Here is a 17,097-nt window from a genome sequence, read left to right as displayed (position 1 = left end):
AGTGGGCCCTGGCATAGGACTTACATGTCGTGCAGCCCTGAAGAATAGTAGGATAAGGTGGGGCTGGGAGAGCGAGTCTGCTGGCGCGCCGGCTTGGCTGTGCGAGGAGGGACCGAGGGGCTGGTGGACTGAGGCTTTGCGCTGCGGGGCGGGACAGGCGGGGCGTTCAGGAGCCGGCATTCTTCCCTGACCTGGCGCAGAAGAGAACACGTGGGGTTAGCGACACTCGGACTACGCACAGGGCCAGCTCCCTCCCGGAGGGCCCAGTGGCTGCTCTTCTTACGTGACACCAGCAGGGGTGGAAGAAAGGGAGAGCAGACCTGAGCAAACAAGGACTGTGGGAAACAGGAGGCTGCCAGAGATGGAGCGATTTTGAAAGAAACGGTTTGGCAGGTGCTGCAGAAATGTAGCAAGTAATGGGAAGGACAGCATGGTAAAGAGCCGGTGATACACGAGGACACAGGAAACAGGAGTAGGACGAAAATAAGGGCGTTAAGTGATCACGATATGAATGAAGGATTCCATTCTCCTAGCGAGTTGTATTTCTTCACTGTTCAAACTGAATTCGATTTGCTACAAACCTTAGGGAACAGTGGACCTTGTCTAGTGTAAAGGCTCCTTCTGAGGTTACAGTCGGGGCTTCTCACAGGTAACTGTGCACATGAATCCCCTGGGGATCTTGTTTCATGCACATTCTGACTCAGTAGACCAAGAGTGGGGCCTGAGACTCTGCATCTCAGGCTCTGCACCTCAAGCTCCCAGGTGATGCGGACGCTGCTGGGCCACGGACCACACTCTGAGAAACAAGGCGGCAGATGGCGTAACGAAGCAGCTCTCCAAGTCCGAAAAACACCGCCTCCCTCACCCTCCTTCATCTTCACACCGGAGAGGGAGGCAGGTGACCTGTGCCATCCCTTGCCTGCCTTCGCCCCAGCTTGTTGCCGGCCTTCAGAATACGGTTCTTTTTAACGAGGCAGATATTTTTATGTACTTCTCTGTGTCAGACAGCAGGGGGCAGTTTACACCTGGTTCAGCTAGTCTACCCTTAACTACCTAGGTAAAAACAGAGCCAATTCTGACTTTGTAAAAAAAAAACCCACCACCACCCTTGCTTGCTTTTAGGCTGTGTTCCCACCCATTTTTTTTCACCTGTGCCTTCGATTCCTGTCCCAGGGGCTCTGGGTAATGAAGACAATGAAACGGAGCTCCTGTTAGCTTTGGTTTGGAATTTGCTTAAGACCAAATGAAATGGGCTCACGTTACACTGCATGGTCTACCACCTACGCTGCACCCCGGCCCTCTAACTGGCTTCCGAGGCCTGATTCACTTGCTGGAGAAAACCAGATGTTAAAAAAGTCATGTGACCCCGGGGAGACCAGGCAAACCTCAATTCTAAGCGAAACAGAGGCCATGTAAAGTCTCAGCCGTTGCATTTCTCCCTGGGTCTGGGAATCACTGCTCCCACCCGGAGGACCCACCACCCTGGTTGTTGGGACCCACTGGATACAGTTTTTCTTCTGCACCAGCCCTTTAGGCTAAAACAGAATATTGAGAGCAGCAGATTCTCTTCTCCAACAGCTGCGGGCGTTCTCTTTCTGAGCTTTTCAAAAGGTGGTGGTGGAGAAGGAAATGAGGTTTGGATACGGAAGAGGGAGGCTTGCTTGTGAGCTGGCCCAGGGGGACTCTTGCCTCACTTAGGGGTCTTCTTAAGAAGCTGGGAACCAACTAGGACACTGAAAAGTTCTGGCTGGATCACTCCAGTCCCTGGCTTTTGGGAGCATACACTGGTTACAAAATAAGTAAGATATTGTGTCATCTTCCTTCTGTCTTGTCAGCGAATTGTATGGTAGCCAACTGTGTTTTTCTTTCTTAGGGAATGTCTTTAGAGGGATGGACGGGTGCGGCTTTTATAGATGTGCTTGGTTCTGTCTACGCTTAGAATAACAGGAATCATGGAAAACGAAGGAAGATAAGGAGTCCCTCGGTTAACTTTTCCATTTTAAAAATAAACAATCGCTTCTCAACATGGGATTAGAGAGAAGCATCAGGAAAACAGGGTTAAGGCTGAATTTGATTTAGAAATTTCTAAATTTTGGAGTTAGTCATTAAATACATTTCATTAGGGACCACTTACCGAGATGTCAATTATGATGTGCTGAGGGGTCGACTACACCGTGCATTTTAATTGAGTATCATCAGCTGACCTAGGTCTCGGAACACAGAAAAGCAGCCACTTGTCGTTGACTCTGACCTCTGGGAAGTCCTCTCTTCTCTTCTTATAACCCCAGACTCTCAAGGTTCCTGACATCTGGTTCTGCCCCCTCCTTCCATAACTGGACAGTCCTAAAGAGCTTCCCCATAGGTTTCCCGGTGACAGGAGGGGACGGGGGAAGCAGCAGTAAAAAGAAGCATTTGTAGGTCACAGGGCCCGGTGAGGTGAGCTCGGCTGACCGGAACGTTTCCAGCTACACTCCAAACAGCATTTGAAATATGGAAAGCTTCTGAAATGGCCACATGACTCCTGAAAGGAGTCATGTGTGTATGTGTGTGTATGTGTGTCAGTGAGAAGATACTAACATGAGACCAAAGAAAGATTTCTTCCCTTCTCATGAGGGGGCAGTTTGGGTGTAATTGTGTGACTTCAATGGGAAAGAACTAGGCTTATTTGAAACCCATTTTGGAGAAAAGGTAGTTAAAAACAAAACAAAACCCGACTTCAATGGGACCCCGTCGGCGACAGGAATTCAGCTGTAACACTGTGGAGGAACAAAACTAGTGAGTGCTACCCTGGGCAGCTGCGGGAGGGCGGCCCTCGTGGGGTGAGCACGGCTGATGGCCCTGTAGACGCGCCTCCCCGTGTTACTTTTAACGTGTGGCTGCAGATGTGGACGCTCAAGTGAAGTCATACTGCAGCATTTTATGGGAAAACTATATATGCTTTGGGGGAATGTATACGTTTTGGGGTTCAGAAGTGATACACCCACACACTGTGAGGGTTTACTGTGCCACCTTACTTTCTATCTCGTACCTCCTTTTAACAGTAATTATTCGACTTCTCTTTGCTTCTTGATTTGGTTCATCGTGGGACATTTATATCCAAGAGAAAGGTAGCTGTGGCTTGAAATGAATTTTATCTGACAATAAAAGGCAATTTATAAGACCAGATGGCCAATCACCCTGTTTCCAGTTTTTCCTCATATTCAATTTCACGTTTAAGTGCTACATTTTCAGCACATTCCTTCTAAAAGTCTCAGCATGTGGCTTTCATCTTGTTACTTCCCATCTCCAGTGGCCCCCCTTGACTGCTGGATAAAGTCCAGCTTCTCCTGTCTCCCACTGAGGCCTGCTGCAGTCTTTCTAGTGATTTCTCCTCGCTAGAGGAAATTATCCCATTTGATTCCATCTTTCTAGTTATTTCCCTCACTACTCCTCTGTATGAATACATGGGTCCATCCAGTGGGGCAGATTCCGTGTCACCTAAACACACCCTGTGCTTTCCTGCCTCTCGCTCTGCTTTAGTTCTTACTGCCTACCCCCTCCTGTCACTTCCTAAGGCCCAGCTCTGTTACAGGCGTGGTTTGGGACCATCACAAGTAGCCACCAGTACTTGTCATTGCTTCTGAACTCTGCCAACAGACTGTTTATATTCACTTACTTCCCATGTATATTCAATTAGCCAGAAAGTGGAAATGGTAGGGACCGTCGTCATTGTTCTTACTGCTCTGTGGATGGCAGTTTGGGGATTTGTCACCTCTGGCACAAATATGGTACACAGAATGCCAGGTGGAGGTTACTGGATGTCACAAAACAAATACAACAAGGCACTTCTATTTTCAAACTTATACCAAAAGAATGCCTTTTATATTTTAATGTGGAGACTGTTATTGATAAGTCATCTGGGCTCCACGTTAATTTTTTTGTCTTCAGATTGGTGTCAATCTAGGGGAAGAAAGGTGCCAGCAGACCTGGCCCCTATGGCCGCCATCAACTCTGCCACCACGACACTGGACGTGGTGTCAGAGTGAAAATGACGGTATTTCTAAATGAGGATGTCATAGAACACACCGTGCCCGACACACCATGCCTGACGGACTAGAGCCCTTCTCGGCCCTTCAGTGCAGCATTTAAGACTGAACTTCAAGGAGCAGTGCAGGGCGAGGGTGAGGGACTTGGATTCTCAGGAGTAAACCCGGAACGCTGGTGCTAAGGGAGGGGATGGCGTTCTGTCTGAGGCAGGTGTTACTACCCATCGCGGATCATGGGTGACTTTTGCCTACTGGTAGGTAATTTCTGGTGATGAGTAGCTTGAGTGTTTACAGCCAAGCTCCTGGCACCTACTAGCTATGACAGGGTCAATGACCACAACATGGATTCAGGGAGAGCAGACTCCCACCCGTACGTACCCAGAGCCTGGCTTCACAAGCAGTTCTCTGGTCTAAAGCCTTTCTTATAAGTGGTTTTACTTCCAGCACAACCCTCTCATCCTTGCCTCTCCACAACAAGTCTTCCCTTTTCTAAAGAAATGCTCAATGATTCAGTCTTATCAGAGATAAGATACCGGCTACCCAGGAGTAAGACACCTCTACCCAGTGTTCAAGCAGCAGACTGTGAACCCAGAGCTAAACAGAAAGCTAATTTATTGCGAGGTGGAACTGGGGAGTTCTGCTCTTTCTAGAACCATCACTTCTCTTTAGTCTACGAGGCATATTCTCAGGGAGGCATATTTACGTGACTGCCATCTAACACACAACATTTACTAGTGGGGTTTGAAGTAAGCTGTAGAAGGTGTCCGTCCTGAGGGCGAATGGCCGGGATCACAGGCACCATCTACTGCCCCTAGAAGTCCGAAGAACATTGCGTCGCTTTCCCTTTTCCTACAAATGACATTAATTCCATTTACTATTGACTTGTTCAATTATATGCTGAGCGCCCATCACACGCTCACTGAGCTGGTGCTGAGTAAAGCAGACAAGAACGAGTAGCCCCTGGAATTAGCTGGGAGGGAGGCAGGGAGACCAACACACGACGGAGATAAAAGTCGGTCCTGTAATAATAGAAGGTGGAATGAAGGTCCGTGGGAGCACCATGAAAGCTTCAGGAGGGCGGGGGAAGAACAAACTCACAGGAAATTATACTGAGAAAGTCTGGAGGAGGAAGGAATTGTGAGTGTACAAAAGGTACAAGGGCAGGAATAAACCACCAGAGCGATGCCCTGGACGGGGGGCTTAGAAGGCAAGACGAATCCTGATGCCACGTATCAGACAGACACTTAGAAGGAAGAACAGAGCTTGGGAGAAACCAAGGGGTTCAGTGTGGAAAGGAGTCGAGCTCAGTGTTCTACTGATAGAGTCTGAAGTCCTGGTGGCACTGAGATCCCAGATGAGAAGGGAAGAGGGCTGAACCCCTAAGGGGCCAGTAGAGGAGGAGACCAAGGGGGAGAAACGCAAGGGACCGCATCTCACCGCTCACGGCACAGAACAGTCCCCAGTGGTTTCAAGGAAGCAGATGGTGGGGAGGGCGGCTCAGGAGAGGGATGGTGTGAAGACGGAACGACGGCAGGAAGTCAGGGCAGGTCGGGAAGATGTGTGACGGTTAGCAGGTCACTGGGGATCTTAGTGAATGAAGCTTGAGTTGAGTGAGGGGACCAGAGGCAGATTCCAGGGAGTCAAAGCCAGAACAGGAGGTGAGGGTGGAGTGAGTGAGGACAGACCACTCTTTTCAAGAAGGAAGGAAGGGGCTGGGAAGGAAGGGGGAGACAGCTATTAGAAAGCGATAGTGGATTGAATGAGGCATGGCTTTTTTCTTTTTAACTTGGAAGAAACCTGAAAACGTGCCTGGGTAGGTACATGCACGCGTGTAACCTGGAGGTTAAGTGCACATTGACTTCTGGGACGGAGAGGAGAACACATTTCCCCACTGCTCTCTGCCTTCACCATGCCAGCACTGGCCGCGTAAAACCAGAAAAATAATCAATGGCAGCTTATTATCTAACAAACAGTGAAAGCAAAGATGGACACACCCAATAAAATAAATGGCTTTGGAAAGCTTCGTGTTACTATGTGAAGGTGGTTGACAAAGTCAAAACCCAACTCCAACCTGTGGTCAGAATCTCGTGCGTCATGGAATGGGGCTATTTATTTTCTGAATACTCTCCAGAAAGTGTAACTTGATTTCCCGACTCCTGGAATAGGTATTTAAGCATCCCTTCCCCTCCCCACTCCTCACAGCTATAAGTCTGTTTAGTTGGGAGGAAACTGAGCCCGGGGTGAAGGACCAATAATTTGTGAAAAATGGAAAACAAGGTCTTCTCCCTAAATAGCCACATGTTAAAGATAACGCGTGAGAATTTATTACAAACACAAAGCTCATTATTGCATGGCTGGAAACAGGGTTAAATGTAAATGTTTAGAAGACAAAAATTCACACATCACATACAATTGGAGTATTTCATACACGTATGAACTACTTTCTTCTGTGACATTATCTTTCCCTGACACTTCCTAGGGATTAAAAGAATACAACAAACAAAAGACACACAACGTGCTTATGAAACTGCACAGTGTAGGAATGGGGGCTCTTTGGTATGATGATGTTTCTTGGAAAGTCTTAGTTTCTCAGAACTCCCTACTCGTCTTCTATGGAAGAAATGACGCTTTCACACCCCTTCACTAACTGGACCAAAGAGACAGCTTAGGAAAACAGAAAATTTACTATGCAATGTTCTTTGCTGAACTTTTTTTGGGGAAAAAAAATACCAATTTCATAGCAGCAATTATTCAACTTTTAAATACAAGGCAATGGACCTGGAGACACTTGCCGACGAGGCCTCACATTTCCTTGTCTACAGTCTAAAATCTGCCACCACATACCTGTGGGTGAAAATCTCGGCTCAAAGACCACACTGCTTGGAACTGTGGGCAGTCACTAACGGGCTTCGGCCATCCTTAGGCGGACTAAGGATCATGTTGTTTCTATGTTGACACTAATTCAGAAAACACACACACTATAGGGGAGCTTGATCTAAAACTGGACTCACCTTTACCATGAGTTTTCTTCTCTAAAAAGCTGACTTCGGGATAATGTCAGTGTTGCAAAGAAAGGAGTTTTGTAACCATGCTTCCCTGAACTTTGTAACTTTGCCTTCACTGCATGCCCTCTGCCCTGTATTTTACATTTCTTCCCACACTCCCTCTCCCAGATAACAAAATCATTACAGCCTTAAGAAATCTTATTTATAAAGAGGCTTTTATACAAAGAGTTCACAACCCTGTCACATACCCATCAGGGGTATTTTCAGCCAAACAGAAATTAAAGTTTTACAATGACAACATGGCAATAAATGAACATCTATCTGATGAATTACGCCAGGGCAGATGTGATTTACAGTTGAAATCCTGATTCTCAGATGTGTGTGTTTCTTTTTCCCGTTGTGTATGCGGATGATAAGGACCTAAGGCAGGCCTGGGTCTGCAATGGCCTCCAACCTCCAGGCCTCAGGCAAGGGAGTCAAGGCAGAGGGCACAGCAGGCCGCTACTGGGAAACAAGAAGGGCACGCAGTTCTGAAAAGAATACTTGTTTAAGTTCCAGGGTGCTTCCCTGGACTCCAAAGAAATACTATGCCATTGGGGCAGAGAATAAAGACCTTTTCTGAGAAAGGAGTATAATGCATGATAGATATATTTAAATAGTATATAACTTTCCCATTAATGTGATTTTGTGCAAATGGTAAACCCAAGAGTGCAGATTTGAAACAAGGGCTATCCCATAGAATATTACAATGACTTTATTAACATTCTAATCATTGAGACTTTCGGCAGACACAGGAGAAAATTTCTTGGCCTAGAAGGTTTCATTTAAAAATAAATAACCTACACAAAACTAAAGGCAATTAGTTTCAAAATTACCAAAACACAATAATAATTCAGTCCTTATTTCAATTAACAAATGGGAAATGCAGGTATGGCTTGCTTACAGAGTACTCCTCAAAAGCTGTAATTAAAATTAATTAAATGTCAAATGCCTTAGGAGACCGCATTCATTAGTGGAATCCTGAGTGAATCCTTTTGTAGAGCAATTATTTTGAAAAGTAAATAATCACTTGCAGATTAATCTTTTTATTACCTAAATTTGACTATTAATACACAAGGTTTATTTAAGAAAATCTCTCCTTTAGTGCCTTCTCTATTTATTTTAGCTTTAATTTATATCACTTAAAAAATTTTTTGACTGGAATGTAGATATACTATACCTATTTTAGATATAGTAGTGTGTGTATGTTAATCCCAAGCTCCGAATTTATCCCTCCCCCCTTGTCTTCTCTAATATTAATAGTCAGTAGGAGAAAGCCCAAAGACAAAATAAAAATTCAGAGTAGAATCAATTCTTTTTTTAAAAATTTATTTTATTGAAGTATAGTTGATTTATAATGTTGTGTTAATTTCTGCTGGGTAGCAAAGTGATTCAGTTATACATATATGCACACATTCTTTTTCATATTCTTTTCCATTATGGTTATCTCAGGATATTGAATATAGTTCCTTGTGCGTACAGTAGGACCTTGTTGTTTATTCTATACATAATATTTTGCATCTGCTAATCCGAAACTCTCAATCTGTCTCTCCCTCCCCCTCCCTCCCCCTTGGAAACCACAAGTCTGTTCTCTGTCTGTGAGTCTGCTTCTGTTTTGTAGATAAGTTCATCTGTGTCATATTTTAGATTCCACATATAAGTGATATCGTATGGTATTTGTCTTTCTCTTTCTGTCTTACTTCACTTAGTATGATCATCTCTAGGTCCATCCATGTTGCTGCAAATGGCAATATTTCATTTTTTTCTTTTTAATAACTGAGTAGTATTCCATTGTATATACGCACCACATCTTTTTTATCCATTCATCTGACAATGGACGTTTAGGTTGTCTCTGTGTCCTGGCTATTGTGAACAGTGCTGCTATGAACATAGGGGGACATGTATCTTTCTGAATTATAGCTTTGTCTGGATATATGCCCCGGAGTGGGATTACTGGATCATATGGCAACTCTATTTTTAGTTTTTTGAGGAACCTCCATATTGTTTTCCATAGTGGCTGCACCAATTTACATTCCCACCAACAATGCAGGAGGGCTCCCTTTTCTCCACACCCTTCCAGCATTTGTTGTTTGTAGATTTTTTAATGATGGCCGTTCTGATGAGTGTGAGGTGATACCTCATTGTAGTTTTGATTTGCATTTCTCTAATAATTAGCGATCTTGAGCATCTTTTCATGTGCCTGTTGGCCATCTGTATGTCTTCTTTGGAGAAATGTCTACTTAGGTCTTCAGCTCATTTTTCAGTTGGGTTGTTCGCTTTTTTGTTGTTGAGTTGTATGAGCCGTTCGTATATTTTGAAAATTAAGCTCTTGTCAGTCACATCATGTGCAAATAGTTTCTCCCAGTCTGTAGGTTGTCTTTTCGTTTTACAGTTTCTCTTGTTGTAAAAAAGCTTGTAAATGTGATTAGGTCCCACTTGTTTATTTTTGCTTTATTTCTACTGCCTTGGGAGACTGACCTAAGAAAACATTGGTACGATTTATGTCAGATAATGTTTTGCCTATGTTCTCTCCTAGGAGTTTTATGGTGTCATGTCTTATATTTAAGTCTTTAAGCTATTTTGAGTTTATTTTCATGTATGGTGTGAGGGTGTGTTCTAACTTCATTGATTTACATGTGACTGTTCAACTTTCCCAACACCACATGCTGAAGAGACTTTTTTTCCCCATGTTATATTCTTGCCTCCTTTGTCAAAGATTGACTGTAGGGGTGTGGGTTTAATTCTGGGCTCTCTATTCTGGTCCATTGATCCATATGCTGTTTTTGTGCCAATACCACACTGTTTTGATTACTGTAGCTTTGTAGTATTGTCTGAAGTCTGGGAGGGTTATGCCTTCAACTTTTTTTCCCTCAGGATTTCTTTGGCGATTCTGGGTCTTTTGTGATTCCATATAAATTTTAAGATTATTTGTTCTAGTTCTGTGGAAAATGTCATGGGTAATTTGATAGGGATATCCATTACATGGGTAGATTGCTTTGGGAAGTATGGTCATTTTAACAATATTAATTTTTCCAATCCAAGGGCATGGGAATATCTTTCCGTTTCTTTGAATCATCTTCAATTTCCTTTATTAATGTTTTATAGTTCTCAGCATACACGTCTTTCACCTCCTTGGTCGGGTTTTTTTTTTAAGATTGACTTTTAAAAACAATTATTTTTTTTTGGCTGCGTTGGGTCTTAGTTGTGGCATATGGGATCTTTTTGTTGTGGCGCATGGGCTTAGTTGCCCTGCAGCATGTGGGATCTTAGTTCTCTGACCAGGGATCGAACTGGCATCCCTTGCATTGAAGACAGATTCTTCTACTGGACCACCAGGGAAGTCCTGGTCAGGTTTATTCCTTTTTTTTTTTTTTGATGTGATTAGAAGGGCTTTTTTTTTTTTTTTTTAGCATTCCCTTTCTGATATTTCATTGCTAGCGTAAAGAAATGCAACAGATTTCTGTATGCTAATCTTATATCCTGCTAACTTGCTGAATTTGTGCATCAGTCTAGTAGTTATTGTATGGAGTCTTTAGGGTTTTCTATATATAGTATCATGTCATCTGCATATAATGACAATTTTACCTCTTCTCTTCCAATTTGGATAACTTCTTTTCTTTTTGTCTGACTGCTGTGGCTAGGACTTCCAATACTATGTTGAATAGAAATGGTGAGAGTAGTCATCCTTGTCCTGTTCCAGAATTTAGTGGGAAGGCTTTCAGCTTTTCACTGTTGAGTATGATACTGCTGGTGGGTTTGTGGTAAATAGCTTTTACTATGTTGAGATATGTTCCCTCTATACCCACTTTGGTAAGAGTTTTTATGGTGAATGGATGCTTTTTCTGCATCTACTGAGTGATCATTTGGTTTTTGTCTTTTCTTTTGTTGATGTGGTGTATTACATTGATTAATTTGCTACGTTGGACCATCCTTGTGACCCTGGGATGAATCCAACTTGGTTGTGGTGTAAGATCTTTTTTATGTGTTGTTGGATTTGGTTTGCAAATATTTTGTTGAGAATTTTTGCATCTATATTCATCAAAGATATTGGCCTGTAATTTTCTTTTTTGGTACTGTCTTGGTCTGGCTTTGGTATCAGGGTGATGGTGGCTTCATGGAATGTCTTTGGGCATACATTCCTTCCTTCCTCTTCAATCTTCTGGAAGAGTATGAGAAGGATCAGTATACGTTTTTTTTTCCTATGTTTGGTAGAATTCACTTGTGAAACCATCTGGTCCTGGACTTTTGTTTGTAGGGAGTTTTTAAAATTACGGACGCTATTTCAGTTCTAGTGATCTGTCTGTTCAAATTATCTATTTCTTCTTGATTCAGTTTTGGTGGGCTGTACATTTCTAGAAACTTGTCTGTTTCTTCTAGGTTGTTGAATTTGTTGGCATATAATTGTTCATAGTATTATTTTATTTTGTATTTCTGTGGTATCAGTTATTTCTCCTTTTTCATTTCTTATTTTGTATATTTGGGTCCTCTTTCTTTTCTCTTTGGTGAGCCTAGCCAGAGGTTTGTCAACAAGCCAGCTCTTTTTTTTTGATTTTTTTTCTATTGCTTTTTAAATCTCTATTTTATTTATGTCCTCTCTGATCTTTATTATTTCCTTCCTTCTGCTCACTTTAGATTTTATTTTTCTTTTTCTAATTCTTTTAGGTGGTAGGTTAGGTTGTTTGAGATTTTTCCTGTTCTTTGCGGAAGGCATGTATCACTATGAACTTCTCTCTAAGAACTGCTTTTGCTGCATCCCATAGATTTTGTATGGTTGTGTTTTTATTTTCATTTGTCTCAAAGTATATTTTGATTTCCTCTTTCATTTTGTTGTTCACCCACTGGTTTTTTAGTACCATGTTGTTCAGTCTCCATGTAATCATTTTTTTCTTCTTTTCCTGTGGTTGATTTCTAGTTTCATGCCATTGTGGTCAGAAAAGAAGCTTGAAATAATTTCTATACTCTTAAATTTGTTTAGGCTTGTTCTGTGCCCTTGTATGCGGTCAATCCTAGAAAATGTTCTGTGTGCACTTGAAAAGAATGTGTATTCTGTTTTTTTTCTGGATGTAATGTCCTAAAAGATATCAATTAAGTCTAACTGTTCTATTGTATCCTTTAGGATCTCTGCTGCCTTACTAATTTCTGTCTAGAAGATGTGTCTATTGATGTGAGTGGGGTGTTAAAGCCTTCTACTATTATTGTATTCCCATCAATTTCTCCCTTTATGTCTACTGGTATTTGTTTTATGTATTTGGATGCTCCTATATTGGGTGCATATATTTTGAGGATGTAATATCCTCTTCCTGTCTTGATTCCTTTATCACTATATAGTGTCCTTCTTTATCTTTATGGCCTTTGTTTTAAAGTCTATTTTGTCTGACATGAGTAGTGAGACCCCCACTTTTCTGTCATTTCCATTTGCATGAGATATCTTTTTCCATCCCCTCACTTTCAGTCTGTATGTCCTTTGCCTTAAAGTGGGTCTCTTTTTTATGTGTTGCCTACAATAAGCAGCATATTATAGGCTCTTGTTTTTAATCCAACCTGCCATTCTCCTGTCTTTTGATTGGAGCATTTAGTCTACTGACACTTAAAGTAATTATTAATAGATATCTATTTATTGCCATTTTAAACCTTGTTTTCCAGTTAATTTTGTATTTCTTCTTTGTCCCTTTCTTTTTCTTTTTGTGGTTTATGATTTCCTGTTATATTATGCTTGTGTTCTCTTCTTTTTGGTTTTTGTAAGTCGATTTTATATGTTGATTCGTGGTTACCTTGTTTTTCAAGTATTTTAACCCCTTCCTATCTACTTGCTTTTAGACTGGTAGTCATATAGGCTCAAACACATTCTAAAAAAAAACAAACAAAAAAGTCTACATTTTATTACTCTCCTCTCCCACATTTTATGATTTTGATGTCCTCTTTTACATCTTCATATTTATCCTTTTGCTGTTCATTGTGGCTGTCATCACTTGCACAAAAATCTTTTTGATTTTTAAAAAAATCCGCCTACTGGCTTATTAAGTGATTTACTTTCCAATTGTGATTTTCTCTTTCCTATACCTTCTTGCTTCTCTTCCATTTAGAGAAGACCTTTCAATATTTCTTTTAGGATAGGTTTAGTATTGCTGTATTCTTTTAGTTTTTGCTTGTCTGAGAAATTCTTTCTCTCTCCTTCTATTCTAAATGATAATCTTGCTAGGTAGCATATCCTAGGTTGCAGATTTGTCCCTTTCAGAACTTTGACTATATCTTGCCATTCCCTTCTGTCCTGCAAATGTTTCTATTAAGAAATTAGCTGATAGCCTTATGGGGGGTTCCCTTGTAATTAACTCTTTGTTTTTCTGTTGCTGCCTTTAGAATCCTTCCTCTCTTTAACTTTTGCCATTTCTATTATAATATGGCTTGGTGTAGGTCTGTTTGGGTTCATCTTGTTTGGGACCCTCTGTGCTTCCTGTACCTGGACATCTGTTTCCTTCTTTAGGTTCGGGAAGTTTTCAGCCATAATTTCTTCAAACACATTTTTGAACCACTTTTCTCTTTCTTCTCCTTCTGGGATCCCTATTATGTGTAGATTGGCATGCTTTATATTATCCCATTGGTTTCTTATTTTGCTTTCATTTTTTTTCCCCCAGTTGGGCTTTCTGTGTTCTGATTGGATGATTTCCATTATTCTATCTTCCAGAACACTTATTTGTTCTTCTGCATTATTCAATCTGCTATTCATTGCCTTTAGCTCAGTCAGTTTTCATCTCAGCAAATGAGTTTTCTAATTTTTCCTGGCTCCTCTTTTATAGTTTCTACAGTAGTTCCTTTTTACAGTAATCTGCATTCCTATTGATAGCCCTTCTTAATTCCTTCAGTATTTTCATTATCTCCTTTTAAACTTGGTGTCTATTAGACTGAAGAGGTATGTTTCATTGTTTGTTCTTTCAAGGGAATTCTCTTCATCTTTTAATTGGGAGTGTTTCCTCTGCTTCTTAATTTTATTTATATTTCTCTTACTCTATGAATTTAGGAGAAACAATTATCTACTGTGGTCTTGGAGGGCTATTTTTATGTGGGAGCATCCTGTGTAGCCTGGGTTCGTTTTTTTGGTGCAAGGCTGTTTTTAGTATGCATGTCCTGCCGCCTCTTACCTCAGTGTTTGCTGGTTGTAGAGTAGAATTAATTCTTATAGCTCAATTCTTAAGAATCAGTTCTCTCGGTTTTTAAACAATATATTTTTATGACTTTTTCTTAATTTTGGTAGTCTCGTGAGGGCCCTCATTCTGTTGGGTGGACACATCCAGGTGTGACACCTGGTAGCACCATGACCTAGCCTCACCATGCCTAATGGAATTAGTCAAGGCAACTTCTCAGCTTTAATATTTCTAGAGAGGTTTTCCTAGGAATTTCAGTTTCTTGACACATATTGCAGCCTTAGAACCACATGTGGCATTTTCATAGGTACTCTATAGTTCTACAAAACCCCCAAATCCCCCATGAAAGGATTACATATTATTGGGGCCCACAGGATGCTGAGCATTTCTGTAGCTCTTTTCTTGGTTTGTCATGATTACAATTTTGGCTCCACAGGTAGGTAACTATAACACATAACATCTAGCTTATCAAGCAGACATTTTAAAAGTCAGATGAAAAGAATGTTTTGCTACTTTTCGAGCCTGTTAGGATGCACTTTTGGAATGCGGGGATGACTGTCCCCTGCCTGTGCGCCAGGCTCTCTGCTGGTCTGTCTGTGGAGGTAGGTGTCCTTGTCCCCATCAGCTTCCACGACTCTCTGGAGAGGCCTTGCACCTCAGGCAAGGAAGGACAGGGGAAATAACCTCCAAAAAATTATTTTCTATCTAACCCTAAAAAAGAATGCATCCCATATTAAGTTACCGCTACTATTTATTGAATGCTTACCGAGTGCCAGGGAAAACTGCCAAGTACTTTGTATAATACAATAATGCAATGAAGACACTGTTATTAGTTGCCGCAGGAACTGACTCAGAAAGTTAAATAGTTTGCCCAAGGTGTGAAGCTATGGAGCTACTAAGTGGCAGAGTGAGGACGCAAATCCACGTGTGGCTCTTAGACATGATGTTTTGTGCCTCTAATGACCCATCACATAGTGTGGCAGATCACTCCTCTCTGCTCCCGGTGAAATTCCACTGAGAAGGGAAATGAAGACTCTCAGGATGCTTGGTGTCCCCTGCTGTTTTCTCATCAGCTGCTCAGTCTGCAGATTCAGACTCCTGGATAGTGCAGTCTTTTCGGGCACCTACTGATCTAGGTGCAGTGTAGATCTGGATTAAATTCGCCCTTTATGTCTTATTTTTCTCAAACATCAATAAGACAGTGTGCTCCATTACAGGAACTTTATGTATGATGGACTTCAGCCTTATAACAATGAATGTATGCTACCACAATCCATCTTACAATTCAGTCCCTACTGCTTCTCATATTGTCATTGTCAGGGGGCATCCTGTCAATCCCAAAGGTTAACAAATTCTTCATCCACACTGCAGGAAAACTTGCTTTAAACCAGTGGTTTCGACCTAGAGCTCCTTTTATGATTTTTCTTTCATGAATCTCAAGAATCGCTGCCACGTTAACATCCAACCAAGAGTGAATGCACTTTTGTTTTTCTGTTACTAAAGACAGACAGAGGACATGAATTAATCCCTGGGTTCTGGGGTCCTCAGGTTTGATACTACTGCACACATAGCTATAGAAGAGTTGTGATCCAGTAGTTTTGATACTGATTTGTAATTTACTGCATTGACCAGAATAGTCTAAGAGTCAAACATTGTATTTATAGATTTCATGCACTATCAAGCCTTCCCGTCACTGCTCTCCAAAATGGCATCTTCCAAAGAGGAAAAAAAAAAAAAAAAAAAATCACAAAAAAAAGGCAGCTCTTGAAGACTGTCACTTGTAGAGAGTATCTGGGTAAATATTTTAGACATTATCAGCCAACAGCCAGAAAATTAAAATTATGGAATGAGGCCCACAATGTTACGAAATAGAGGATGTGTTTAGAACATATGAACCAATTAAGGATAACCCACTCAAGAGGAACTGTCAGGTCATTCTGATTTGAGGGCACTCTGCACAATTTAAAAAAATGAAAATGTCACCACTCAGTAAGCTGGGCAGCTCCCCAGCTTGGGCTCATCTGCAACAATTTCTCTTCTGTGCCTGGAACCAGGAGCTGTTTACTCTTCCCTGGGATGTTCCAGTTGGTGGGGGGAATAGCCTCTTATTGTTGGGAAAGGTAAGTGGCAGTGTTTTGTGTTTAAAGGAAAAAAACCTTTGTATTTAACGATCTTTACAAAGGTACAGACTAGAGCATAATTCTAAGTAGCCACATCAAGTACAAAGTATATTAACAGGGCTAAACTGATCACTCCTCCACTGAGGATTTTCTGTTTGGCCCCATAGCCTAGTTTTCCATTTTAGCATATGGGTAGGACAGTGGTCAAGCATTAACCAGATGATGCCGGAACTGCAGCACACTGCTGGAAACATAGCAAGAATTACTGTTGAAGGAGAAAGATTTTTATCTCATTTACAGAAACAAAGACTGTCAAAATCTGCTGGAGAAAGAGCACAGATATTTGCTGTAACTTAGGACCCTGAAGTAGGGAGTGAAGAATAGAATAAGGAGAAAAGGCACAGGCTGACATACACTGTAGTGGAGCCACTGTCCCTCTAGATATTAACATGACTGGGACACGGACTGTGGCAAAGCAGCGTTCATTTGCCAGTTATCAGCTCTGCTTCCCTTTCTATGGCCCAGCTTTTTCCCAGGACCCACCCCACTGTCACTATCCAAAGAAGTTTAATTCTGTGGGAGCACTTGAATGTATGCCCCATTAAAGTTCCCTTTTGAAAGCTACAAGCTGAAGCCACATCTAACAGTTATGACGTTCTCCGGATCCCACGCACATCCTAAAACTGGAAAATTTGTTTCATGGTCACAGAACCAATAAAAGACATGACTTCATTTGAAATGCCTAATTCTTAAAAAAAGAAAATTAAGT

The 17,097-nt window shown here is 41.6% G+C and overlaps 1 protein-coding gene and 1 long non-coding RNA gene across 4 annotated transcripts in view; one reads left to right on the top strand and one right to left on the bottom strand.

Annotated features, from left to right (window-relative positions):
* GAREM1 (GRB2 associated regulator of MAPK1 subtype 1) overlaps positions 1-17,097 on the bottom strand; it is a 209,143-nt gene that overhangs the window by 6,815 nt on the left and 185,231 nt on the right. For all 3 annotated transcript variants that reach the window (XM_079943353.1, XM_079943354.1, XM_079943355.1), the window contains one exon: positions 25-191. In XM_079943353.1, the coding sequence (XP_079799479.1) occupies positions 25-191 (167 nt within the window). The remainder of the gene's footprint in view (positions 1-24; positions 192-17,097) is intronic.
* The window catches only part of LOC307197455, a 49,394-nt gene that overhangs the window by 30,085 nt on the left and 2,212 nt on the right, over positions 1-17,097 (top strand). The gene's annotated exons all lie outside the window — the stretch shown is intronic.

The sequence above is a fragment of the Stenella coeruleoalba genome (assembly GCF_951394435.1).
Source record: "Stenella coeruleoalba genome assembly, chromosome: 14".
Taxonomy (NCBI): domain Eukaryota; kingdom Metazoa; phylum Chordata; class Mammalia; order Artiodactyla; family Delphinidae; genus Stenella; species Stenella coeruleoalba.
Note: the sequence above shows the minus strand (reverse complement) of the source record. Positions and strands in the feature narration are given on the sequence as shown.